Genomic DNA, 27,912 nt, shown 5'->3' with positions numbered 1-27,912 from the left:
GTGTTAGTGACAGAGGGCCCAAGGGTTTGTCACCATGCTATATGGTTTTATGATTCTAAATTGTCTGTTGGAATAATGAGATAGTCTTGAGCCAAATCTTTCTGCTTTTGATCTGGCAGTTTAGTTTTTAATTTAGTTGTTGCTAACTGATTGGACACATCAGAAACAAATCAAATTCTGGAGTCTGCCACCAGATGGTTTGATAATTTTTAGTTTACCTTTTTTTCTAGGAATAGTTGCAGTGAAAAAGGCTTCTGACATGGAAGTAAGACTGAATGAAATTGAGAAGGTCCTGAAGATCATAATTAACCTGCCCTGCAAAGTAAGTATCACAGTATCTCACTTGCAAATGCTGACTGGTGTATTATCAGAGTCTGGAATTTGGTTCAGATCTTCCAAACCCTCCCACGCTTTCTCAGGTAGCACAGTTCAATGTGTGGCAAAAGAGCTGGTCTTCAGATACTTGATATGGGGATCTCTTTCAAGGCAGGTCGGACCTGTACAAGTAGCACAAGTTGCACCAAATCAGGAGGGCAGCAACAACCTGTAGAAAAATTTGCTGGTGCTGAGCTGGAAGGTTTAAACTAATATGGTGAGGGAATCAAGCAGTAGGTCAGCAAGTGGAGAGATTGGGAAGGTAGAAATTAAGTCATATAGGTCTAATGGAAAAACAGGTCAGGCCAGGAGAATGACACAACAGGAATGATGGTTTTAAGTGTGTTCATTTTAATGCTAAAAATATAACAGGTGAAATTAGATCCTGGATTAGTACATGGGACCATGATATTGTAACCATTACAGATATAGTGATCAATTCCCCAACCCATTCCCTTGGTCTGTCCATGGTCTCATGCACTGCCAGACTGAGACCACCACAAATTGTAGGAACAACATCCTCACCAACCAGATGGCATTAGTATTGATTTCTCTGGCTTTCATTAAATCCCCCCCCCACCTCATTTCTTCCCCCATTACCATCCCCCAGCTCTGTCTTCCTGTCTCCTTTCACAGAGACATGATAAATTCTTACCTATCCCTTCATCATATCCAACTATCACCCTTTGTTGGTCTGGATTCCTCCCCTCGACCGCATTATCTGAATTCTGAGATTTCCTGCTTCTGGCTCATTCTGCTTATTCTTTGAAGAAGGGCTCAGGCCCAAAATGTCAGCAAAATATCTTTGCTTTTAATGGATGTTGAAAAGACCAGCTGAGTTCCTCCAGTATTTCGGTGTGTTTTTAACTACAATCACAGTGTCTGATGACTTCTGTGTTTCATTCTAACCATTCAGAAATCTGGCTGAGAGAGGGCAAGATCAGCAGTTTAGTGTTCCAGGGCACAGATATTTCAGGCATGACAGAGAAGGATATAAATAAGATGAGGGAGTTATGTTACTGGTTAGGAAGCATGTCATTGCTCTACCATGAGAGGACATCTTGGAGGGGTCATCCAGTGAGGCCATGTGCAGAGAACACAGGAATAAGAAAGATGAAATCATTATGATGAGGTCTTAACACATGCCTCCCTCAAGGCAGCAGGAGCGAGAGGAATAGAAATGCAGGCAGATTGTGAGAAGATGGAAAAGCAACATGGTTATTGTAGAGGGTAACCATAACTTCCCCAATATTGGCTTGGACTCTCAGAGACAAGGGCTTAGCTAGGACAGAATTTGTTTGGTGTATCCAAGAAGGTATCTTGAATGAATATATACATAGTCCAACTAGGAATGGGGTAATGTTCAATGTTGCATTGGGGAATGAGCCTAGCCATGACATTGGTATTTCAAAAAGGGGAGCATTTTGGGAATAGTGACCATCATTTAATAAGTCTTAAGTTAGCATAGATAAGGATAAGAATAGTCCTTGGGTGAAAATGGGAAAGTTGGGAAGGCTACATAAAATGGGATTAAGAGGGAAGTAGTTTGAGAGTAGTTGATTGAGAGCAACCCCATATTTGACCTGTGGAATTTTTTGATTAACGACCAGGACCAGCATGTTCCTTTGTGGATGAAAGATAAGGATGAGTCAGGGAGATTCTGAATTTGGTTGAAAAGGAAAAGAAAAGCATTTGTAAGGTTTAGGAAGGCAGATACTGTAGAATTTAAAATTCTAAATGTAGGGTGATGTATTTTAGTAAATGACAGGACCTGTTAGAACATTGATATGCAGAGGGATTTTGGGGTGTGTCCATAACTCCCTGATAGTGGTAAACCGAGTGAATAGGGTCATTGAAAAAAAGGCCTGCAGCATGACTGCATTCAACAGATGGGGCATCGACTATAAAAGTCAGGAAGTCACGTTGCAGTTGCATAAACCTTCAGTTAGGCCACTTTTGGAGTATTGTGTGTAATTCAGGTTGTCACACGATAAGAAAGGTGTAGAGACTTTGGTGAGGGTGTAGAAGGTTGGCAGGACGTTGTCTGTGCCAGAGGTAATTAACAATGAAAGGCTGAACATGCTTGAATTGTTGTCATCAGCCATGATTTGGATGGTGGTGCAGACTTGACATCGACAGGATGAATGTCCTAGTTCTACCTCGACACCTTATGGACCTGAGCTGTTGCAGGATGATTTGCTGGTTCTTGTTAGAGTACAGCAAAGAGTCAGCCATGTTGGTGTTGGACTGGAGTCATATGTTGAACAATTCTGGTAAAGAATTGCAGATTTTCTTTCCTGAAAAACGCTTGTGGACCAAGTGCCACTTAGAACAACTCAGCATTCTTTTTAACCAGTCAGGTATTATGGGTCAGAAGAGGGTCATTAACCCCCTCTATACATGCAGAAGATGTGCCCACAAATTCCCCTTTAATTCTTAAATCCAAACAGAAACCACTGGAAGCACTCAGCAGGTTGGGCAATTTCTTTGGAGAAAGTAAAATGGAGGTAGAAGGCCTGTCATCATAACTGGGAAAAAAGAGAAAACAAGATAATGTTTTTAAGTTTGCAGAGAGGGTAGGCGAAGGATTGATCAGGGAATATCTCTGACAGGGAGAGATCTGGATTGACATGGGGACGATTTGTAATTGTTGTCCAGTTAGTGGGTTAATTGAAAGGTTGAGGGTGAGTTAGAGGGAGATAATACAGGGTGCAAAAGGCTGTGCATAAGAAGAAAATAGTAGAGAGAATAACTGAGCTGGGACAACTGTAAATGATATTGCAGGAATGTCAAGATCTGACAGGGAAGGGAAAACAAGTTATGGACAGGACCTTGTGCATAACTCATCTATTTCCCATGCCTCTGCTCTCTGCCAGAGCAAGAACACACCACCCCATCCTTACCTTCTATCCCACCCACCCATGATCACCCTTCATTATATCTGCTGCCTCCCGCAAGATTCCAACCATAAGACACGGATGTCTCTCCCATTTCTCCACTTTGGAGAGATGGCTTGCTGGGCCACTCTTCCTGTCCACTCCAGGAAACCACAGGAGATACAACACTTATCTTTTCATCTCTTCCCTTTCTACCATCCAGGGAGCCACCAGGCGAAATGTCGGTGATTCACTTGCACTTCCCATCTAGTCAACTGCATCTGGAGTTGATAATATTGTGTACTCTCCCATGGGGAGACCAAATGCAGATGGAAAAACTCTATAGATACCAAGTTTTTTTTTAAGCTGAGAACTCTATGATTGACAGGACCCTGTTGCAAAGGAAGTCCTTCTTGAGGGTAGTGGGTCAAAAATCCTGTGTACTGAATGGAAAGAATCTTCTATAATTCTTTGAACCCAATTTATATACTTGGAATTGTGCACTTGATGCAGCTCCACCAATACATTCATGATAGCCATCATCCAAGGATTAGGATCAAGCCACATACCCGGTAAATGTCATCAGTAGAGGAAAGGTAGACCCCAGTGATCTTCTCGGCTATTTTGATGATCCTCTTTTTTAACTTCTATTCTGATACTTTACAGCTACCATACCATGCAGTCATGCAGCCAGACAGGACACTCTCAATTGTACTCCTGTAAAAGGTTGTCAAGGTGGAGGCCGGTAGCCTTGCCCTCCTCAACTGTAAATCCCACCCCAAAAGTAAATGAATGTGGTGCAGTTTCTCACTTCCACGCATTTGTCTCCAGTATTCCAGGTCTGAAGTTGTCCTCACCTTCTTCGAGAGATCCTCAATAGACCAAGTACTAAAGAATGACAATGACCAGAAGATGCAGATGACCTTTCAAAGCCCTGTGAAAATATCAGGTGAGTTCCTTGTTCATGGGGATAGGGTGAGGGTTGAGGTTGGTTGGAGGGTAAGTGTGGTGGTGGGGAAGCCAGTTCTGTGGGTGGGCTGCAGGGAGCTGGCAGCTCTGTCCATGTTTGGTGTGCAGTTCACCAATCCATATCTAGCTTTGTGCAGTCAGGGAGTTCCTCTGCCCTGCCTCAGTTAACACAAACCTTCGGTAAACTCCTATCAAGGTGGGAGAGTGCCTTGGAGTCAAAAAGTCATCTGTGGTCTAAGACTGATATTTGAAGGTTCTGCAAAAGAACAAGTCATTTTTAAAAAACATCTCATTTCCATTTTTCTTTACGATACAAAAGGAGGCCATTTGGCCAATAGAATTTATACCAGTCCTCAGAGCAATCCAGCTCTGATACCCATTTTCCTCATAGCCTGTTCATTTTTGGATTCCCCTGAACTCCTGTGCCCTTGGGGGAGTTTACAGTCCCCAGTTAACCCCCAGTGAATTTGGGATGGGGAGGACACTAGAGTTGTCACAGAAAGAACATACAAATTCCATGCAGAAAACACCCTGGGTCTAGATTGAACCAGGGTCACTGGAGCAGGGAGGTAGTTGTACTGAATAGTGGAATAGATCCTCCTCCTCCACCTTAAGTTCCTTGTACGTGTGATTATTGGCTCTTATGTCTTGAAAGGTTATTCTACTATCTTGACCACGTAAACCACCCCGACCTCTCTGCCCCCATCAATTTTCCTAATCACCTACTCAACAAATAATACTGGACAACAATCTTTTTCATTAGGTTTATTTCCTGAAATAAAATTGGGGATTATGATAGACAATTTCAGATGTGCTGTATCATGTAGGAAGTTGGACAAATGTTAAATTAATCTTTATTGAATTTAACATGTATAATCGCACAATGACGCTGACACATTCTGTTGGTTCAAATGACCTAAAAATATTTTGCCAATGATTTTCATTTGTACTCAGCATCTGATGCCTCTCGAGTCAGTGTCCAGCAATAGTCGGCCAGCATTGATGGATTCCAGTTGTCCTGGTACCACTTTTCCATGGTCGCAATATCTTGGTGAAACCTTTCACCAGGTTCATCGCTGACTGCACCAAGATCAGCAGGGAAGAAGTCCAAGTGCGAGTGCAGAAAATTAATTTTTAATGATATGTTGTAGTTCATGGTTTTGTATGCTTGAAGTAGACTTAAAATATGACAGAAAATCACAAAAATTATCAAAAAAAAATACGGGATAGAGAAATTTTAAAGTGATTTTCATGATCAGAAGCGACAAATCCATAAAATACACCTAAAAGTGTTCAGGAAGAAAAATCTTCGTTGTTCAGTGTAATCAGATTTACAACCTTAGCACTATAGCGCAGAAACAGGTGCTTCGGTCCATTTAGTCCTTACCAAATGATTTATTCTTCTTCATTCCTTTGACCTGCAACCAGATCATAGCCTATAATCATAGCCTTCCATACCCTTTCCATCCATGTACCCACCCATTCTCTTAAATGTCAAAATCGAACCTCCATCCACCTCCTCCACTGACAGCTCATTCCACACACTCACCACCCTCAGAGGTTTCCCCTGAATGTTCCCTGTAAAATTTTCACCTTTCACCCTTAACCGATGTTTTCTCACTCTTGTTTCACCCAACCTCAGTGGAAAACACCCTGTCCGTATCCCTTATAATTTTGTATGCCTCTATCAAATCCCCTCTCATTCTCCAACACCCCAGGGAATAAAGTCGCTATCTATCCAATGTTTCTCAATAACTCAGCTCATAAGTCCCAGCAACATTCTTGTAAATCTTCTCTATGGTCTTTCAATTTTATTGATATTTTTCCTGTAGTAAAGACAAAATGCTGAAGAAACTCAGCTGGTCAAGCAATGTACTTTATGTAGCAAAGATAAAGATACATAACCAATGTTTTGGGCTAGAGCCCTTCATTAACATATGAAAAAATGTAGGCAGGCACCTGAGCAAAATGGGGGGGGGGGGGAGAGGTGAGAGGAGGAGCATGGTTCCCAAAGGCAGGAGGTAATAGGTAGATAAGGGAGGGAGGACACAGCAGCAAGTAGGGGGAGAAGAGATAGCTCTGTGATTGGAGAGGGAACAGGATGGAGAGCTGGAGGAAAGAAGACAAAGGGAAAGGGAAGGGAAGAAGAATAGAAAGTAGGCTAGCAGAAACTGGAGAGGTCAATGTTAATGTCATCCAGTTGGCATGTTTCCAGACAGAATATCGTGTTGTTCCTCCAATTTACGGGTGGTCTTGGTGGGATAGTTCATGAGGTCATGGACAGACATGTGAGCATGGGAGTGGGGCATGGAATTGAAGTGCTTGTCCACTGGGAGATCCCTGTCACTGATGTGGATAGAGTGAAGTGCTCAGCATGTTATTACTTCAATCACCGTGTCTGCAGATATTCGTGTTTTGCTGATATTTTCTTGTAATTGGTTGGCTAAAACTGCACCTAAAACCCCAAATTTGGCTGTATCAATGTCTTATACAACATAATAACATCATAACTCCTGTTCTCAATAGTAAAACAGAAAAATCTGTAGACACCGTGGTTGAAGTAAAAACACAATACTGGAGAAACTCAGCAGAACAAAACAGTGTCCTCTACATAGCAAAAGTAAAAATACATAATCAATGTTTCGGGCTGAATCCTTCATCAAAATATGGAAAAAGATGGTCGCAAAGGCAGGAGGTGATAGGTGGAGAAGGAAGGGAGGGGACAGCAGCAAGCAAGGGGAGGAGGGATGACTAGCTGAAGGGAGGGAGGGGAACTGGAAAGGGGGAGGGGGAAGAGAAGAGTAGGTCAGCAGAAACTGGAAAAATCAATGTTAATGGCATTTGGCTGGAAAGTGTCCAGACAGAAAATGAGGTGGTGGTCCTCCAATTTGTGGGTGGTCTTGTTAGGATAGTACATAAGGTCATGGACAGACATGTGAGTATGAGAGTATGACACAGAACTGAAATGGTTGGCTCTTGGGAAGTCTATCACTGGTGCGGTCAGAGTGAAGGTGGTCAGCAAAGCGATTTCCCAATCTGTGCCCAGTCTCTCCAATGTAGAGAAGGCCACAAAGGGAGCATTGGATCTAGTAAATCAATCCTGCGGAGACACAGGTGTAGTATTGGTTCACTTGAATGGCCTGATAGGGGCCCTGGACCATGGAGAGGAGGTGTGGGCGCAAGTGTAGTACCTCCTGCGGCTGCAGGGGAAGTGCCAACTTGAACTCAATACTTTGATTTATGAAAGCCAATGGGCTAAAAAGTTCTCTTTACGACCCTATCTAACTATATTCCCAGATGCCTCTGCTCTATTGCACTCCTCAGTGCTCTACCATTTACCATGTATGTTCTACCTTGGTTTATCCTCCCAAAGTGCAACACTTCACACTTGTCTGCATTAAATTCCATCTGCTATTTTGCAGCCCTATTTTTACAGCAGGTCTAGATCCCACTATGAGCTTTGAAATCCTTCCTTGCTGTCCACTAAACCCTCAATCTGTGTGCCATCTGCAAACTTGCTAATCTAATGTACCACATTATCATCCAAATTGTTGATATAGATGAAAAAAAAAACAATGGACCCAGCACCGATCCCTGAGGCACACCACAAGTCGCAGGCCTCCAGTCAGAGAGACAATCATCTCCTACCACTCTCTGGCTTCTCCTACAAAGCTATTACCTAATCCAATTTACTAACTCATTCTGAATGTTGTGCGACTTCTTGAACCTTCCATGCAGGGCCTTGAAAAAGGCCTCACTAAAGTCTATGCAGAGAATATCCACTGCCTTTCTTTCATCAACTTTCCTGGTAACCTCCTTGAAAAACTCTGATTGGTTTAGAATGACCTTATACACCCAAAGCCATGTTGACTATCTCTGATCAGTCCCTGCCTCTATATATAAGATATCTTCCAATAGCTTACCCACTACTGGTGTCAGGCTCACGAGTCAATAATTATCCAGATTATTCTTAGAGCCTTCCTTAAACAATGCAACATTAGGTGCCCTTCAACCCTTTGGCACCTCACCCATCAATAAGGACAATTCTAGTTTAAATTTAATTTTTTTTAAATTTAGACTTGCAGCACAGAAGCACGATAATAGACCATTTCGGCCCACAAATCCGTGCTGCCCAATTTACACCCAATTAACCTACATCCTCAGTATGTTTCGAACAGTGGGATGAAACTAGAACCCCCAGGGAAAAGCCACACAGACACAGGGAGAACGTACCAACTCAGAACAGACAGAGCAGGATTTGAATCCTGGTCCCATTCGCTGATGCTGTAAAGGCCACTACGCCAACTGTGCCATCCCAATGTAGTGAGCAATATAGTCGTTCACTACATTGGTGATGAATTTATTCCAGAATTTAATATAAGAGATGACCTTGTTCAAACAAAATAAATCAGTGTATCACATACACATCAGACCAAGAACTAAGCACTTCAGTAGATCTCTGAACACAAAGCATCTGAGAAAGGCAGCCTATGCATTGAATCTAATATTTGCAATGTATAATTCATACTTTCACAGAAAGAAGCGTGGTGTATTTGAACATAAAATGTGTAAATGAGTCACATTGGTATTATTAATCTGCAATAAAGTGTACACTCATATTCTGAGGCTCTTGATATCTCCTCAAGATATGATTATAGACAGTACTTACAAGCTCTTGGAGAGCTTCTTTACAAGCTGTACAAGAATGACTCAATACCCTCTACCTAAGGAAAAGAAAATTTGATCAAAACCCGAACTTTTTATGAAGCTGGGGCTTGAATGGGCAGGCAGCTGGGGTCAAGACAAGAGTCAACGGTCAAGGCATCGTAGGCACACCCATTAATATTACCGTCATGAGCACCAGCTCATACGATTCCTGGCTCAGCCACCGTACTTCCGCGAGCTGCACATTATATATCAAAGAGCCGCATGTGGCCTCCCCTGGTACTGTATATAAGATTATGAGAAGCACAGACAAAATAGGTGGACAGCCAGCATCTTTTTCCTGTAGTGATAATAGCAAACACCAGAGGACATCTTTTTGAGGTGGAGAAAAGTTTAGAGACGATGTCAGAGGTAAGTTTTTACATAGAGAGTGGTGGGTTCCTGGGATACATTGTTGAGGTTGGTGATGGAGCTGGTACAATAGGGACATTTAAGACTCTTAGAGAGGCTCATGAAAATTTGTTCAATTATATTACCATCTGATTGTATAAGTATAATCCAACGAAACAGCGTTCTCCAGTCCTCGGTGCAAAAACATGCAGACATACACACATACAGATAAACAATACATACTCAGGACAAGAGTACATAAATAAAAATAAATAAATATTGTTAATCATTCCATACTGTGGTGCAGCCAGCCAGCCAACACACTCTTGATAGACCTCCTATAGAAGGGTGACATTATGGTGGCTGGTAGCCTGGTGTTCCTCAGACTTCTCAGAAAGTCCAATCACTGTTGTGGTTTCCTGACAAGTGAGGAGATATTGTGTTTCCAGGATAGGTCACTTCTTAATTGGACTCTGAGGAACTTGGTGCTCTCTACTCTCTCCACTACTGAGCTATTAAAGTGAAGTGGAGGGTGCTTTTAAACAGCTCCCATTTATTTGTTGTTGTTCCCTCACCCACTGATTCCCTCTTCACAACTGCTCCAAGCTATCTCTCCTTGTTCCTGTCCTGCTATTGAAATCCACCTTCCTCCAGTTTAAGACCATAAAACAAAGGAGTAGAAATAGGCTATTCTGCCCATTGTGTCTGCCCTGCCATTTACTCATGAGGTGATCTATTTTCCCACTCAACCCCACTGCCCAAAACCTTTGTTGCCCTGTCTAATCAAGACCCTCTCAATCTCTACCTTAAATACACCCAATAACCTGTCCTCCACAACTGCCTGTGCCAACAAATTCCATAGATTTACCACTCTCTGTCTAAAGAAATTCATCTGCATCTCTGTTCCAAGTGGACACCCTTCAATCCTGAAGTTGCGCCCTCTTATCCTGAACTCTCCCACCATAGGAAACAACCTTTCTACATCTATTCTGTCCACATATTTCAATATTCGATATGTTGGAATGAGATCCCCCTCATTCTCCTAAATTCCAACAAGTATAGGCCAAGGGTTTGTAGATGGAGTTCCAGCAGTATTTGGCCACACAATCACAAGTATACAAGGGGTAGAGTGAGGGGTTGAATACACAGCCATGTGAGCACCAATGTCTAAGGGTTATCATGCAGGAGATGTTGTCTCCATCTTTATTGATCACAGTTTGCAGGTCAGGAAGTTGAAGATGCAGTTGCAAACCAGGAAGAGTACAATCCTATCTGGGTAGTGTCTATCACTTTCATTGCAGGAAGTGTTCTGTTTCCTCCTCCCCAACCCCTGACATAGAACATAGAACATAACAGCACAGTATAGACCTTCACCCCATGATGTTGTTCCATCCTATGTAAACCTACTCCATCCTTACCTCATACCCATAACCTATTTTCTTGCATCCCTGTGCCTGTCTAACAGTCTTTCAAATGTCCCTATTGTATTAGCCTTCACCACCACTCTCAGGCAATGCATTCCATACACCCACCATTCTCACTCTAACTCTACCTCTGACATCTCCCCTAAACTTTCCTCCCTTCGCTTTGTAGAGCTGTCCCCTGGTATTTGCTATTCAAGCCCTGGGGAACAGGTGTCGGCTGTCCACCTTATCTATGCATCTCATAATCTTGTAGACCTCTATCAAGTCTCCTCTCATCCTTCTAAGCTCCAAAGAGAAAAGTCCCCATTCTGCTAACCTTGCCTCATAGGACTTGTTTCCCAATCCAGTCATCATCCTGGTAAATCTCCTCTGAACTTTTTCTATGGCTTCCATTTTCTTCCTACAATGAGGTGAACAGTACTGAACACAATTCTCTGTGTGGTCTCATCAGAGATTTGTAGAGTTGCAACATGACCTTTCAACTCTTGAATACAATTCCCCTATTAATGAAGCCCCGCATCCCATAGGCCTTTTTAACTATCCTATCAACCTGCATGGCAACCTTGAGAGATGTATGGATTTGGACCCCAAAGTTTATCTGTTCCTCCACACTGTCAAGTATTCGACCATTAACTCTTTATTCAGGCTTCTGGTTTGGCCATCCAAAATTTCGCAAGTGAGAAACCCCTAACCTGAGCTCACTCCCCTGTCCCACCTTCCACCTCTGCTGCCCTGCACAATTCCACATCTTCATTGAACTACATTGTCCTTTTTGTACAATTCATTCAGCCATTTCCCATAAGAGAGGCTTCAGTTCCTTCCTTTCCTGATCTTGGTTCCCATTTTCATCCTAACCCAGATCTCAGTCCTAATCTAGTTCCCACTCATCACCCTCTCCACCTCCCAGGGTGAAATTGGGGTGATGTGACCTATGTTGAGTTTGATTAATGTATAAATTCCATTTCTCCCTATAAAATGTCACCTTTTTTATCTCAAGATTTTATTTGTCTGGATAATCTCTGAGCTCATGGAAGTTAGGAGACATTGTGCTTTCATGCTCCCAGGATTGGGATCCCAGCTTGCCTGCTGACAGAGACTCTTTCCCACACTCAGAGCACAGGCACACACCAGCTGCACCTTAAACATCACCAGCCGGGTCTCTGGGTCAGCTGTGAGCTGTGGCACCAGAACTTTGTTGGGCCTTGAGAATTAGTCCTTACAAGCCCAGCTGCTCAAACAGTAACACATATGCAAATTGTTTCCTTTTCTAACTGGTAAACTGTGTGGAATAAAACCCCACCCCGAGGTGTTTAGACACTTTCAGAAAATATGTTTGTTAAATGATATGGCATCATAGAAGGTCCTTTCAGCCCATGAAACCCACACTACCCAATTACACCTAATTAAGCTGTCAACCCCATACATTTTAGGAGGGTGGGAGGAAACTGGAGCACCCAGAGAAAACCCAATCATGTTATGGGGAGAAAGTACAAACTCCTTACAGACAGTGGTGGATTCAAACCCAGGTCACTGGTGCTGTAATAGTGTTGCGCTAACTACAATGCTGACCGTGAAAGCCCGCGAGACTGTAATTCGAGAGAGGAGGCACATGCAAAACCTTTCCACATACCGATCCCCTTTAATGACCACAGGAGTGAACCTCGGGTGCTGTTCAGGTCTGCTGCTACAGATAGGTAGCAAGTCCCTGAAAACGTGGTTCGCAGATGGAGATGGGAGGGGGTTTTATTTTGGACATTGTGGAGTGCTTTTCTCACGGTATGGGGAAGTTTTGAGTGCAATGATCGGTCTTGGCACTGAAAAAGGAAAAAGGGAAAGCCTGCCAATGCTCATGCCTTTAATGCAAAGCTGTGTGTGCGTGTGTGTGCGTGTGTGTGTGTGTGTGTGTGTGTGTGTGTGTGTGTGTTAGGCGCTTGCATGTGTACCTGCAAGTGTGTTGCCAGGACACAAGCAATGGTAGTGAGTGTATGAATGGCTCTCTGCTACCACCTGCTGCCCTGGAAGTGATTTAAAAAAAAAATAAACAATTCACAAAAAAATATGTATACAATGCAAGGACTTTCAATATTCATGGTGTCATAGTCATATAAACACAATGGAAAACAATGCAAAGTCCTTTAACATTCATAGTATCATATTTGTTTGTACTTTCTATTATTCTACATTGCTTCCCCTTCTGTTGACTCACTGATCTTAGCCCCTCAGTACCCTGCAGTGGAAGGACTCTAGACTGTGGTCCTTCCCCACAGCACCCTTGTGTTGGCTGCACCAAGCCTCAGTGCGTACACCAGCAGCATTCTCTCATAGACCAACAGATTTCAGGCAGACTAAAAGGCATCTTTTACCAAGCTGATGATCTTCAAGCAGCTCTGTGTGCCTCCCTGGCACTTGCATCCTTCTCCACACACTCTTAACAAATCTACAGTCTGCAAAGAGGTGGGAGTCTGTCTCCACTCCATTGCAGCTGTTTCAAGGACAATGTGCATTGGGGATGCTATTCCATTGGGCACAGGGAGGATCTGACCAGGACAGGTCCTGGTGCTTGTTACTGAGTCCTGGCAGTGAATGTATGGCCAACCTGCCTGTACCTCCACAGAGATAAATGGTGGCTGATGAGTTACTCAATCACACGCCTCATGTTTCTCCTGGACCTTTCTTTTACCAATGAGCCGTTGGCACAGAGCTAGTTGTCACTTCCAGTCATTTGGAGAGTTAGGCTTCCTCCACCAGGAGATAAAGGCACAGGATAGGTCAGATGTCCCCACAGGGTTATACCCCATAGAAACAGGCACTTCGACTCACCATATGCATGCTGGTCATCACAACAATGAGTTTATTGTCATATACATTGTACAATGTATGCATTTACTGAAATTCCTACTTGCTGCAGCTGAACAGGTAATTAATTAAAAAAAGTAAAATTATATGCATTAAATTAAAGAGAGATAATAAATACCAAAGGTGCATAATAAATATTCACAGAACTTTTCCTTTGTTTTATCCTGGTGACTTCCCATTCTTGACCCCCCCCCCGCCCCGCCCCCCCCCCACCACCCAAACCACCACCACCAATAGGAACTCTGTCCTGACTTCTCCCTCTGTTAAATCCTTCCCACAGAAAAACAGCCCCAGCTTCTCTAATTTATCCTTGTAACCATAATCCCTCATCCTGGGAACCATTCTCGGAAATCTCCTCTGACTGGAACGAGCTAATGCTTTCCATCCTTCCTGTAACACAATACACTGGCTGAGGCTAGTGTTTATAAATGTTCAACCTGAGTTGTCCAATAACTCAATTATTTTGTCCCCTGTACCAAGAGGCTGTGAGCAGACCAGCAGACATCTCGTGTCTATTATAGCAAGTAAGACACTGTTCAAAAGTGCAGATTACAGAGAGAAGTAAAACACTAAAGTCTGAAGACACCATGGTTGAAGTCAAAACACGATGGTGGAGAAACTCAGCAGGCCAAATAGTGCACTTTATATAGCAAAGATAATGATACCTAACGTCTGGGGCTTGAACCTTTCATCAAGGTATGGGCAAAATGTGGCAGGCAGAAAGGGAGGGAGGGTGAGGGAAGGGGAGAGTGGGAGGGTGCAGGAGGGTGAAGAAGGGTACAGGAGACAGGGAGGGAGGAGGTAGGTGAAATGAGCAGGTTGGGGACTATATGAAAGGAAAGGACAGGGAGGAAGACCGCAGAGGGGAGAAGGTTGAGGGGAGAGAGCTCCAGTTTAAAGCTGCACCATGCGCTGATTGTGGGTGCACTAGATCCCTTCTTGATATTACATCCTGCCCTCATCTGAAGCCCGGTGTGCACTCTCCTCCCACAGAGATCATGCGGTCAAACGGATTCTGCTTGGCCAATACAGAAACAGTTATCTTCGACCATGGGGCTGCAGGAGACACAGAGCAGCAGCTGGCTGTCGACTCCATGGACAAGCTGTGAGTACATCCCCACTCGCCCTGAGCTCCATCATGGCTGGCTTTTGTGCGCTTTTTATGGGATGGCACGCAGACTGTTGTCTCGTCAAAGGCTGTAATCAAGTGCAGACGTGGTCCCAATCTGGTCAGCACTGCAGACTAATTATAACATGAAGCTCATCTGTACAAAGTGAGAGGCCTACAATGCAAAAGCAGGCCCTTCAGCCCATCTTGTGTGTGCTCACATATGCTAATATTTCCATGCATTATACTTGGATGATGTTCCTGTATAAAATAGCCGATAGCCTGGGATGAGGCTGAGTTGATGCGGTGGAGCAAGCTAGTATTATAGCAGTGGGAAGGGGTCCTGGGTGGGGCATGTACTGTTGCACCCAACCCCCCTCACACCACTGTGACAATCCACCTGTGCTCATAGGTGACAGAGCTGAGCTCGAGCAGGGATGTTGGTGGAATGTGCTTAAGTCATGGCTTTCAGTCAGTAGATCACCATTGCACTCGCATTACAGGGACATGAGCACAGTGTTGTGCTGGGTGGACTGCTGTCCCACAGCTCCAGAGATCCTGGTTCAATCCTGACCTCTGGTATTGTCTGTGACCATGTGGGTCTCCGATCCCCAAAGCCCTGTGGGTGGTTACAGGAGAGGAGAATGGGGTTGATGGCAATGGGCAAGAGGAAAGGGACAGGAAAACACATGGGCAAGGGGAGAAGGAACAGGGCAACATGTGGGCAAGGGGAGAGGGAGATAGTACAGGGCAACACATGGGCAAGGGGAGAGGGAGATAGTACAGGGCAACACATGTGCAAGGGGAGAGGGTGCAGGGAAACACGTGGGCAAGGGGAGAGGATATAGGGCAATGTGTGGGTGAGGGGGAGGGTCAGGGCAACATAGATGAGAGAATAGGGTTGTAGAGCTCGTTGAAAGAATCAAAGACTTGTTGATCCAAACCAAGGCTTTTATTAGCAAAAGACAGGAGTTCTTCACAGGTGGCCGACCAGTCCGGAATGATCCGACTTGGCTAGGGACACAACCTTTTAAGGCCCAGACAATAGGTGTGGCTTAGCTCTCAGCCAATCGCTGTAAGCACAGTCTAGATACAGTAACTATCTACACTATGTACATTGGTGATAGATCTGTACTATCACATTCACCCCATCTTGGAGAACTGACCCTGGAAAAAAAAAACGAGGGAGAGAATGAAAGGAAGGGGTAGGTCAAGGACTGTAGCGGTCAGGGGGTCTGACCAAGCGGTGTGACCGCCGTGGTGCCGGGATTGGGGTCGCTGGAGTGGTGTCGCCAGCGGGCTCATCGGGTGCGACTGCTCCGTCACTCAATTCCCCAGTCGTGTTGTCGGCAGGGTGGCCCGGGTCGTTGGGGTGCTGTTGGTCCTTCTGTTGCGGCACGGGGCCTGGGGAATAAAGAGTTGGGGAAGGTTGGGTTGGGGGGGTTTGCTGGGTCTACCGCGTCCTGAGCTAGGTCCCGCACCGAAAATGTCCTCCCGCCCGTCTGGGAACTCAACATAGGCGTAATGTGGGGTCGCGTGGAGTAGATCACTCGGTCGACCAAGGGGTCGTTCTTTGAGTGCCGGACGTGGCGTCGCAAAAGGACAGGGCCAGGGACGGTGAGCCATGCCGGTACAGTGGTTCATGATTCGGATTTCCTTGGGAAAAGGAACATCCTTTCGTGGGGGGTGGCACTTGTTGCAGTACATAGGAGGGAGCGGATGAAGTGTAAGGCACTAGTGAGAACCTCCTGCCAGTGAGAGGTGGGGAGACCGCGTGGGTTATAGCTCGTGGTCCTACTTGAAGCAATACCACACTCCAGTAGGTACTGTTCCAGCTCTGTGCTCATGAGGACCCCCTATCACTGTGGATGGAATTGGGGTACCTGAAGATGGCGAAAATACTGTGAAGGGCCTGTATCACTGAGGTGGCAGTGGTGTCTGGGCAGGCCACAGCGAACGGGAAGCGGGAGTATTCGTCAATGGCTGTAAGGATGTAGGTATTACGGTTGGTCGACGGTAGGGGCCCCTTAAAGTCTACGCTAAGACGCTCGAAGGGGCGGGTGGCCTTGATAACGTGGGAGTTATCCGGACGGAAGAAGTGGGGCTTGCATTCAGCGCACACCGAACAGGCTTGGGCCATGGAGCGGATCTCCTCGACTGTATAGGGTAGGTTGCGCGCCTTCACAAAGTGGGCAAACCTAGTGACCCCTGGATGACAGATCGCCTCATGGAGTTTCTGTAGTCTGTCCATCTGTATGCTGGCGCACGTCCCCCTGGAGAGCGCGTCAGGCGGGTCGTTGAGCTTACCAGGCCGGTACAGGATGTCATAGTTAAAGGTGGCGAGTTCGATTCTCCATTTGGCGATTTTGTCTTTTTTTATCTTACCACGCTGGGTGTTGCTGAACATGAAGGAGACCGTGCATTGATCAGTCAACAGTGTAAAGCGCCTCCCAGCGAGGTAATGTCTCCAACGACGCACCGCTTCAACTATGGCCTGGGCCTCCTTCTCGATCGAGGAGTGTCTACTCTCTGGACCCTGGAGGGTTCTGGAGAAGAAGGCTACAGGCCGACCGGCCTGGTTCAAGGTGGCTGCCAGGGCAAAGTTGGATGCATCGTTCTCGACTTGAAACGGGACAGACTCATCGATCGCGTGCAGCGTCGATGTCGGATTTGATTCGATTAAAAGCCGCTCTGGCTTCGGTGAGAGGGGAAAGGAGGTGGTCTTGATAAGAGGACGCGCCTTGTCGGCGTAGTGTGGAACCCATTGGGCGTAATGGGAAATTGATATAGCCGCCCATTCGCTTCAAAGGCCGTGAATGGTCGGTCCTCGCAGCAGATCGGGAGCTGATGGTAGGCCGAATGTAGGTCAATGGTGGAGAATATGCGGTATTGGGCGATCTGGTTCACCACATCCATGATGCGTGGCAGGGGGTACACATCCAGGAGCGTGAAGCGGTTAATGGTCTGGCTATAGTCGACCACCATTCGTAGATTTTCCCCTTTCTTGACAACCACCACTTGGGCTCTCCAGGGGCTTGAACTGGGTTCGATGATGCCCTCATCCAGCAATCTACGCACCTCACTCCTAATGAATTGCCTGTTTTTGTAACTATATTGCCGACTTTTGGTGGCCACAGGCTTCCAGCCAGGGGTGAGGTTTGCGAAGAGTGCTGGTGGGGCAATCCGGAGTGTGGAAAGGAAGCAGGATTGGCCCCGGGGCACGGGGGCGGGTTGCTCGGGTGCTTCGGGGGTGGGGCGATGGCAGACCGAGAGGGGGGCGTGGGGTCCCCCAAAGTGAAGGAACACCATTTGGAACTGACACTGAAAGTCTAATCCCAGCAACACTGGGGCGCACAATTGGGGAAGAACGAATAATTTGAAGTGGGTGACCGTTACTACCCTGTACTTCCAGCGTGGCGATGTAATACCCCTTTATCCCAGTCGAGTGCGACCTCGTCGCTAATGAGATCCTCTGGGTAGTGGGGATAATGTCAACTCCCCAACGGAGAGCCAGATCTGGCTGGATAAAGCTGTCAGTTGACCCAGAGTCAAAAAAGCAATTGGTGTAGTGTCCATGCACTTTAATCAGTTCCATTGCTCTGGTGAGGGGATGAGAGCATTGCTGGTTTAGTGTTATTGAACCAGTTGACAGGGGAGTTTCGCGGGATGACGTCACACAACGGGATGACGTAGTCAACGCTGGAGGAGCAGGTTGGCCTCCCGGAAGTGCTGTTGTGGCTGCGTCAGCGGATGAAAGGTAAGTAGTGGGGTTTGTAGTTGCTCGCGGTTGGCGGTGGGTAGGTCGTCGGTCGTGGCGGTCGGGCCCCGGCGGTTGTCGGCGATGGACGCTAGGGGTGAGTACCTGGTTGGCCGCGGGGGTGGCTGTGGCGGCGGCAGCGGCAGCGTCGGCCGCGGGGGTGGCTGTGGCAGCGGCAGCGTCGGCCCCGGGGGTGGCTGTGGCAGCGGCAGCGTCGGCCCCGGGGGTGGCTGTGGCGGCGGCAGCGGCAGCGTCGGCCGCGGGGGTGGCTGTGGCAGCGGCAGCGTCGGCCCCGGGGGTGGCTGTGGCGGCGGCAGCGGCAGCGTCGGCCCCGGGGGTGGCTGTGGCGGCGGCAGCGGCAGCGTCGGCCCCGGGGGTGGCTGTGGCGGCAGCAGCGGCAGCGTCGGCCCCGGGGGTGACTGTGGCGGCGGCAGCGGCAGCGTCGGCCCCGGGGGTGGCTGTGGCGGCGGCAGCGTCGGCCCCGGGGGTGGCTGTGGCGACGGCAGCGGCAGCGTCGGCCCCGGGGGTGGCTGTGGCGGCGGCAGCGGCAGCGTCGGCCCCGGGGGTGGCTGTGGCGGCGGCAGCAGCAGCGGTTGACACAGTCGGGACCGAGGCCGGGTCGAGTGTTCCGCACGGGGGCAAGAGGCGGGCCAACACCATGGTCGCAAGGGTGGGCTGCCCCTTCCGGGTTCGGCGTCTCCGTGACATCAGGCGTTGCCGTGCAGGGAAGCCCTCGCTCTCATTGGACGAGAGCTCTGGGGAAGAAGAGTTTGAATGGGATAGTGGCGATTAGGCTTCACACGAGGCACTGTGTTTGCTGGCGGCCATTTTAGACCTACAGGCTGCAGCAAAGTGGCCGTTTTTAAGGCACTTCTGGCACCTGGCTTTTCTTGCTGGGCACTGGGACCTGCTGTGCTTGTCCCTCCCGCAGAAATAACATTTTGGGTTCGCAGGGGGCAGTGCAGCAGCAGCCGACAGGCCGTCAGTATCTCGGGGGGTGGTAGGGTAGAAGGGCACTCTACTCACATCAGAATGAGGGGTCCAGTCACTAGAGAACTCGGTAAACTTTAAGGCTACATCCTCCATTGTGATCGCAATCCGGGCCACGTCCTCTAGTTTTTCTACCCCTTGCTCGAGCAAGCGCAGCCTCACTTCGTTCGATCGGAGCCCGGCCACATAGGCATCCCGGACGAGGTCGCTAGTGATCTCGGCAGCAGTTTTGTCAACACAGTTACAGTCCTTGCCCAACGCCTTTAATACTTGTAAATATGCCCTGCTGGACTCGCCGGGCTGTTGCTTCCTCGACGCAAGCACGAGCCGGGCATGAACTCTGTTCACCGGTTGATTATACTGTTCTTTCAGCTTCCTCGACGCAAGCACGGGCCGGGCATGAACTCTGTTCACCGGTTGATTATATAGTTCTTTCAGCACCTTTATGGCTGCGGTGTAAGTGGTCTCATCCTGGATGTTCTCGTAGACTCTCAAGGACACCATAGACAGCAATGCTGTTAGACGCTGGTTATCCTCCTCCACGTCAATGAATCTCAGGAAGTTTTCAAAGTTCAGCAGCCAGAAGTTAAAGGCTTTGAAGGCTGTAGCTGACTGTGGGTCGATATCAAGTTTTTCTGGCCGAGTTAAACGCTCCATCCCTTTCAAAAAAATTCTTTTTGCTAATTGTAGAGCTCATTGAAAGAATCAAAGACTTGTTGATCCAAACCAAGGCTTTTATTAGCAAAAGACATGAGCTCTTCACAGGTGGCCGACCAGTCCGGAATGATCCGACCTGGCTAGGGACACAACCCTTTAAGGCCCAGGCAATAGGCGTGGCTTAGCTCTCAGCCAATCGCTGTAAGCACAGTCTAGATACAGTAACTATATACACTATGTAGATTGGTGATAGATCTGTACTATCACAAGGGTACATGGCAACAAGTGGACAAGAGGACAAAGGGGATTGTTTGGAGGGATGGCATAGATTAATGGGCCTGTAGAACTCGTCGAAAGAACCAAAGACTTGTTGATCCAAACCAAGGCTTTTATTAGCAAAAGACAGGAGCTCTTCACAGGTGGCCGACCAGTCCAGAATGATCTGACCTGGCTAGGGACACAACCTTTTAAGGCCCAGACAGCAGGCGTGGCTAAGCTCTCAGACAATCACTGTAAGCACAGTCATTACATACTCTAGATACTGTAACTATATACATTGGTGATAGGTCTGCACTATCACAGTGCCAAATGGATTTCTTCTGTGTCATGGGAAATAAGGGAAAATTCTAGGCTGGCAGTCTGACACAGTACTGTGGGTGGTGCAGTACTGAGGGGAGGGGTTACACTGAAGGAGTGGCGGTGCAGAAGTCAGCTGCTTATGAGTAAAGCTCAGCTGTCTGGAACTATGCAGTTCAAGCAATTAGCTGGCAGTTTCCCAGGGTTATTACTCCACTGTGAAATTACTATATTTTGTCTAATTTGCTTGTTAAAAGTTTAACATCAGTGACTCTACAGCCAGTTTATTACTGATCAGCTCGACAGTTGGTTGTTGATGACTTTTTCAACAGCATCTCAAAGGCCTGGGAGCCTCAGCCTCACCTTTGAAGAATTCAGAAGGCTTTGTTGGATTGTCAGGGAGCCAGTTCGCTAAATATCTAGGGATCTCTGTTCATCACTCTGCTATCATCATCTGGTTAAAGGACTCACATCTCAGACTCTCGTTTCAATGTGGGAAATACAGGATATTGTGCTCCAAGGAGAACTGAGCTAGTCAACGTAACTTCAGTCAACATGACTTGCCCTTGCCTGTTGTGGACTACCGTTTTACACAGTGATCTAGTTTCTTTGTGTTTTGTAGATATGCCAGACCTGTCTTCTGAAAGACTTGGGCTTTACAGGAGTCGCATTGGCCTTACGGGAGTTGCACTGGGCCAGCGAATTCAGAGAACCCTGTGGCCAGGGATTTTTTTGTAACACTGGAAGATGAGAATGTGGTGGTGATACTTGTGCCCAACTATCACAGTTGGAAAGTGCACCCAGGCAATGGTGGGAAGTGATGGCATCTCAGCCTTTACAGCAAGCGTGAAAATAGAGGGGAAATCCATGATTTGCTTAGGAAACGCAAAGGCGGTGGGCCTAGTCATGAGTTGCAGACTCACCAATGTCTCTTACTTCAGTAGGTTGGAGATATGGAGTGTGCAAGGATGCAGATCCTACTTGGGTGCTTGAAAGGATTGCTCCTCAAGTTCTGGCTGCATTTCAGCCTCACGCTACTGATATTTGGGGACCTGGTATGGAGGAAAGAGAGTCAATCAAGGATTGTCCTTGTTGGTCTAGTACTGATCCTGGCCAAGATGGCCATCCAATGGTCCAGTGGTTAGTCAAGGGTTCAGCTCAGGATTACTGCTTGGCCCTCTTCTGAAGACACATGTATGCCCATGTGTCGCTGAAGAAGGATCACTCAGAGCTCACAGGCAGTTTGGAGGGTCTCTAGGAATGGTTGGCTTCCCAAGGATTTGAAGGTATTTGTAACTTGTATTTTGTGTGAATTAATGCAGTACTTGTAACTTTTGGAAGATGAATAATAAAGGAATAGTTTGATTTACCACCAAAAAGGCAAATAACAATGGGGGGTTCTGAGTGTGAGAAACAGAAGTACCTTCACAGAATTTGCTTGAGACAAAAATTGAGAACAAAGAACTTTTATTATACTATTACAACAATGCAAAGTTGGGTGCTTCCCCTTACCCTGGGAATACACACAGATACTGAGGCTGACCCAACTTTTATACATTTCATTTCAGTACAGAGATACCTTCCCCCTAACATTCTTCTGCCTCCTGGATTGGTTTAGCATTAGGTAATTCTGCCCACGTGGATTCTAACTTCTTATCAGTTTATGTGCCTTCCTGCAAACTTGTTAGCCAGGAAATATCATGTCTTTGTTCTTTACTCATTAATCAATCCCCAAGACTTGCTAAAGCTATCTACTTGCTATCCTGTTTTGAATATCCTTATTTTATTATACTTTTATAACCCTTCCTCCCATTCCAGCATCCCTTCACCCTGATTTAACCCATAATACTTCATTTCTAATGAGCACTTGCTTGACTCCTCACATTCCAGTATCCCTTCACCTTAAGTTAACCCATAATACTTTATTTTTAATTAGCACTTGCTTGACTCCTCACATTCCAGTATCCCTTACATGAGGGAATGTCATTGTGGGAGGGACAGTACTGAGGGAGTGCTGCATTGTGGGAGGGACAGTACTGAGGGAGTGCTGCATTGTGGGAGGGACAGTACTGAGGGATTGCTGCATTGTGGGAGAGACAGTAATTGAGGGAGTGCTGCATTGTGGGAGGGACAGTACTGAGGGAGTGCTGCATTGTGGGAGGGACAGTACTGAGGGAGTGCTGCATTGTGGGAGGGACAATACTGAGGGAGTGCTGCATTGTGGGAGGGACAGTACTGAGGGAGTGCTGCATTGTGTCATAGGTGTGAGTAATCCAATGTTCAATTCTATGACTGGAAGTTGAATTTGATTTCCTGACCAGCAGGCAACAGCGATATCCAACTAACGCACTCTGTTCCTGAATATTTTGATGATGCTCATTTTCTGAATATTTCAAAAATTCAGGGTGCTTTACGGTGGAATGTGGCCCCATAATGTTTGTCATTGGTGTGATTATTAATTCCTGCAGAACTATGCTTGAACAATTAATAAATGGTCAGGACTGTGGATTGATGGGAGTGCAGAAGCAGGCGAGGATTTGTATCCAAGGACAGCCCAGAGCAAGCAGCATCCAGGGCATGTCATCACCTTATGTAGTCTGGGCTCTGAGTGAGGTGCCAGGGGCCAGTGGTGTCATCGCATTAATCTCTGTTTGCGTGTCCAGGATAAAAGGGGAGGGACAAAAGTCAGCGGGAGCCAAATTAAATATTTTGGAGATAGTTATTTGTGTCATGAAACATGTTGCCTAGTAGTGAAGCACGTTGGGTATTTTCATAATTTGAAGTTTTTTTTTTGAGATTGGAGGATTGGCAGGTTTTTAGCTGATGTGGGTATTTTGTTCCAGAAGGTGTTTCAAGACCAGAGTTGTCATCTGCCAGGCCAGATATAGCAACCACCCTGTCTGGTGGAAAGGAAGATTTAGGATTCCTTTACTATCATGTACACAAAAATACAAAATTTGTTTCCTCTTGTTTACCCGTGAAAGCACCTGAAGAAGCATCACTAGTCCAGCACCTACTGAGAAGAGAAAGAGAAACAGAGAGCCCTTTCAGAGAAATCGAGTGTCCATGGACCCCCACCTCCTCCATTGTCGCCACCTCTGTAGCCATGTGGCCTCCTGTCTGGTCCAGCAGTGAACCTGATCTCCAGGTGCCCAAGTCTCCTTCCTCAACCCCTGATAAGATCAGGAAGCTGTCAGCATCCAAGGCCCTTGACGAGCCTTGCTCATCATCGGCAACCTCACAAGCCAGTCTCCAGCAGCCTGCAGCCTGGTGTGGGTCCTTGAGCTTCTAAAGCCCTCGCTGACCCATGCTGTGGTCTCCTATTGTGTAAGGTCCTTCCCCCCCCCCCCCCCCCCCCCAGGCCTTTCCTTCTCAGAGGGAGGGAGGAGGTGTTTTCCCGTTTCTGGTGCCCTGTGCCAGTCTGCTGCTCCCCTGGAGTCTGCAACCCCTTGGGATCTGGATTCTGCAAAATTGCATGAGTGGTGAATCTATTCAACATGTCAGCAGCTTCCTAGGCTATTTGGAACCCTGGGACCACAGAGATCTGGGCCACTCTAATACAAAGAGATCCGTTTGGATTTCTATCACATTTGAAGCTCCAATTCATTAAGCTCACCCCAGTGACTGTCACTCGCTGCTAAATTAAATCTGCAGTTCAGGTCATTCCTGAAGGAATGTACACAAAAATACAAAATCCACAGATGCTGAAATCCTGCATGAACCAAGAGAAGCTGGAGGGAAATATCAGGTCAATGTTGTGAGTCAGGACCCTTTATCAAGACTGTGAAAGACTGGCAGAGCAAAACTCAGAACCCTGAGACAGTGCGGGTCACCGAACACCACATCGCTTATGGTCATTGCAATGTGGGATCACTTTAAATTTAAATTTAGACATACAACATGGTAACAGGCCATTTCGGCCCACGAGTCCATGCAGCCTTATTTACACCCCATTAACCTACACCTCCTGTATGTTTTGCCAGCACAGGATTCGAACCCTGGTCCATCCCGATCACTGGCATTGCACTAACCACTATGCCAACCATGCTGCCCTTTGAAGGGGCACTTGGGAGGGTGTGAACAGGGGGAAAAGTTCATCACTGGGTTACTGTGGTAACAGTTCTTTGACGGAAGAGGCAGAATGGAAGAACAAAGATTTTTTTTAAATTAGAGATACAGCATGGTAACAGACCCTTCCGGCCCTAGAAGCCTGCACCACCCAATTACACCCATGTGACAACTAACCTACTAACCCCGTACATCTTTGGAATGTTGGAGGAAACCAGAGGATCCAGAGTAAACACACATAAACACGGGGAGAATGCGAAAAATCTTTGCAGGCAGCGGCAGATTCAAACCTGGGTGACCTGCGCTGCAGTAGTGTTGTGCTATGCTAACCATGCCACCCCAATGGAGAAGAGGAGAGAAGGTCTTTTAAAAGAAGATGGACAAAGGGAAAGAATTTATAGTTCCACAGCCACGATTCTGATTCACTCATTAACGTACTTCAAGGGTCATGGAGTGTAATGACATCCAAAAGAGAGGAAAGAATTGCTCTATAATACAATTGATTCATTATAATGAATAAGTAACTGCTGAAGTCTGATTACAAGGTGACCTCTGATGCAGTTCGAAGGCTATGTTATTTTGGCTGTATTTTGTATTCTTGTTATGTGGCCCAGATTCATACCAGTCCCACTGACTAAGCTTTCCTCTCTTGCAGATTACAGAACAGAAGTGAGTTTACTGAGGACACTGATGAGAATGATCCCAGTGCCTACCTTACAAACCTATCCTATTATCAGCTTGTGCCCTTTGAAACAGACATCTTGGAGTGATGCCAGGACCATGCACCTTTCAGAAGAGGCTGACCTTCTCCTTGTCTTGCTCTTCCCCTCTTATTTCCCCACAGCCAGATATCGAGTGAGTGGGCTGGGCCAGTTTGTGAAGGACACTGAACCCATGAGAGCTTCCTGCATGAAAGGGTTGGTGACCATTGAACTCAGTTCTGATGGAAGGAGACTTCACAGCCTGGTTTCCAGAACACAATTAGCCGGATAAGTAAGAAATTAGTTATAAACGGAACACTTGGATAACACAGGTGGGATCCGGTCACCTTGAGGAGGCATTGGTGTGGACTATTCTCAGTTGTAATGTTTACTCCTGTCTTTGATGTTGTAACACAGGTGGACCTGGGGAATGATCTCTGCCCACCCTGTGACGTGAATCAACCTATGACCGGGGTAGATCACCTATCGACCACGAGGACTTTGAGGCCATTGTTATTTAAGGAATGCCCCAGTTTTGTGTTTTAAATACCAAAGGTATTCATTTCACCACAAAGCTAGCTGTCAATTAATGTCAGCAGATGGACATCAAGGGAGTGGAGCAACTGAAGATTTTGATAATGCTACCCAAACTGAGTGTGTTCTCAGCTGGATCCCATCAACTGCACATGAGCACCAGAACAGCAGGGCCTCTTGAACCAATCTCCACTAACTTAGTATTTTTAACTGAATGTAAATAGTAAATTATTAAAGACTAGATTGTTTTATAGAGTGTATCTACAAATGTATTTTATTGGCAACAGTATTAATCATTAAAATAGTATTTTAATCAAGTGCAATAAGCCATTCAGCAGCTGTTTACTTCAGAATAACAGCAACATTTTGATGTGAACAAGTAGCAGGGCCAATCACTTAGTTCTGCATCTGCCATATTAGTAAACCTCTGATAATCCGGCATGCTCAACCCTGGTGGTGCTGGACCAGCAGATCTTCTGGACTATTGGATGTTGTCTTAATAAATACCCAACACATTATTCACTAGAAAAATTGCTATTGTAGCAGCTGCTACTGGTGGAGAGGCTATGCTCAAAGACACAGACACTGGGAGTGAATTCCAACTCTGGTTTATTGTGCTGGAAACATCATCATGCCACCTTGACTGGTGGCATTATGACCTGCTTCCAGGGATTGGTTGTTTAGTGCTATCCAGGGAGTGGCCAATCAGTGAGCCCCTCTCATCCCTGGCTGTGGCTGCTTCCCCAGCTCCACCCGCTGGCCACCCCATCGGATTGGAGCGTCGAGCGCCGACTTTGAAGAGCGTACCCCATCTCGGCCGGCTGTGTAGGCTGCGGCCTCTCGGTGTGGGTTGCTGCTTCGGGCATGGCACGTTCGGTGGACTGCTACATGACCCCATCACCACCCCCCCCCCAAAGTCGGCACTCTGCAAGGCCTTGTGCTTGGGAGGCCTGTCCCTTTGGTGTGGGGGTGGGTCATGGATCGGGTGATGAGAGTCAAGGAATGCCGGCTTGAGCTGGTCCAGGGTGAAAGTCTCATTTCTCCCCCTAATCTCCAAAAGACATGTTGACCTGTTGTGTCATATAACTTCGTATGGGTCCCTGCAGTGGGGCTCCGTGTGTCCCGTGTCTGACAAATACATATTTGCAAGTCTTAAATTCTTTAGGTACAAATATTGTCCGTGAGCTGTGTTGTTTTGGTTGTGTCGGGGCGAATGTGCCCAGGAGGTCCCACAGGCGGGACAAGGCGGCCGAAGGGAAATCATCCACACTGTCTTTGGCGGCCAGGAATTTCCCTGGAATCACTAGTAGTGTGCTGTACACCATTTCATCTGCAGAAACCTCTAGGTCCTCTTTAGGAGTAGCCCGAATCCCCAGGAGTAACCACGGGAGCTCATCCACCCAGTTAGGGCCATTGAGTCTGCCCATGAGAGCTGCTTTAAGGTGTCGATGGAATCACTCCACCAAACCATTGGCCTGAGGGTGGTAAGCTGCGGTATGGTGGAGCTGAGTACCCAGGGTATTAGTGAGATTAGACCAGAGGCCGGTGGTAAATTGGGACCCCCTATCCGCGTTATATGCTCTGGAACCCCGATCCTCGCCACCCAGTTGTGCAGAAGGGCCCTGGCACACATTTCTTAGAGGTCTCTGGCAAAGGGATGGCTTCTGGCCATCTGGTCAACCTGTCTACTAGGGTCAGTAAGTAGCATGTGCCTCTGGATATTGATAGGGGGGCCCCACCAGATCCATGTGGACATGGCAGTTGAAATGACTGTAAGGGGCCTTTGTGTGGGTATGGATTTGCACCATGTACAATTCCTGGCCCACTGGCTGACCTCTTTGCGGAGACCATGCCAGACAAATTGACTAGCAACCATTTTGAAGGTGGTTTTGATGGCGGGGGTATGCCAGGTTGTGTATGGCCTCGAAAATGCACCTTCTCCTGTTAATGGGAATGATGGGATGAG

General features: G+C 46.9%; 2 protein-coding genes across 3 annotated transcripts in view; one reads left to right on the top strand and one right to left on the bottom strand.

Annotated features, from left to right (window-relative positions):
- Positions 1 to 26,263, top strand: part of LOC138751323 (PX domain-containing protein 1-like) — a 49,931-nt gene extending 23,668 nt beyond the window's left edge. The window contains exons 2-6 of one of the 2 annotated variants that reach the window (XR_011349817.1): positions 231 to 322; positions 4,083 to 4,200; positions 14,549 to 14,660; positions 25,367 to 25,704; positions 25,830 to 26,263. Coding sequence is in view for 1 of the 2 variants with exons in the window: in XM_069913481.1 (XP_069769582.1) it covers positions 231 to 322; positions 4,083 to 4,200; positions 14,549 to 14,660; positions 25,367 to 25,481 (437 nt within the window). In the remaining variant the exon portion in view is untranslated. Of the gene's footprint in view, positions 1 to 230; positions 323 to 4,082; positions 4,201 to 14,548; positions 14,661 to 25,366 lie in introns of both variants that reach the window. The other variant, XM_069913481.1, reaches the window with a different exon arrangement.
- LOC138751324 (antifreeze protein Maxi-like) lies at positions 15,903 to 19,440 on the bottom strand. Its single transcript, XM_069913482.1, has 2 exons — positions 18,526 to 19,440; positions 15,903 to 16,067 (listed from the first exon to the last, which is right to left on the bottom strand). Exons 1-2 carry the CDS (start codon positions 19,126 to 19,128, stop codon positions 15,990 to 15,992), a joined length of 681 nt encoding a protein of 226 aa, XP_069769583.1. The 5' UTR covers positions 19,129 to 19,440; the 3' UTR covers positions 15,903 to 15,989.
- Positions 26,264 to 27,912: the final 1,649 nt, after the last annotated feature.

This window comes from Narcine bancroftii, chromosome 1 (assembly GCF_036971445.1).
Source record: "Narcine bancroftii isolate sNarBan1 chromosome 1, sNarBan1.hap1, whole genome shotgun sequence".
In the NCBI taxonomy this organism is placed as follows: domain Eukaryota; kingdom Metazoa; phylum Chordata; class Chondrichthyes; order Torpediniformes; family Narcinidae; genus Narcine; species Narcine bancroftii.
The sequence above is the reverse complement of the archived record's forward strand: the minus strand, read 5'-3'. Positions and strand labels throughout refer to the sequence as shown.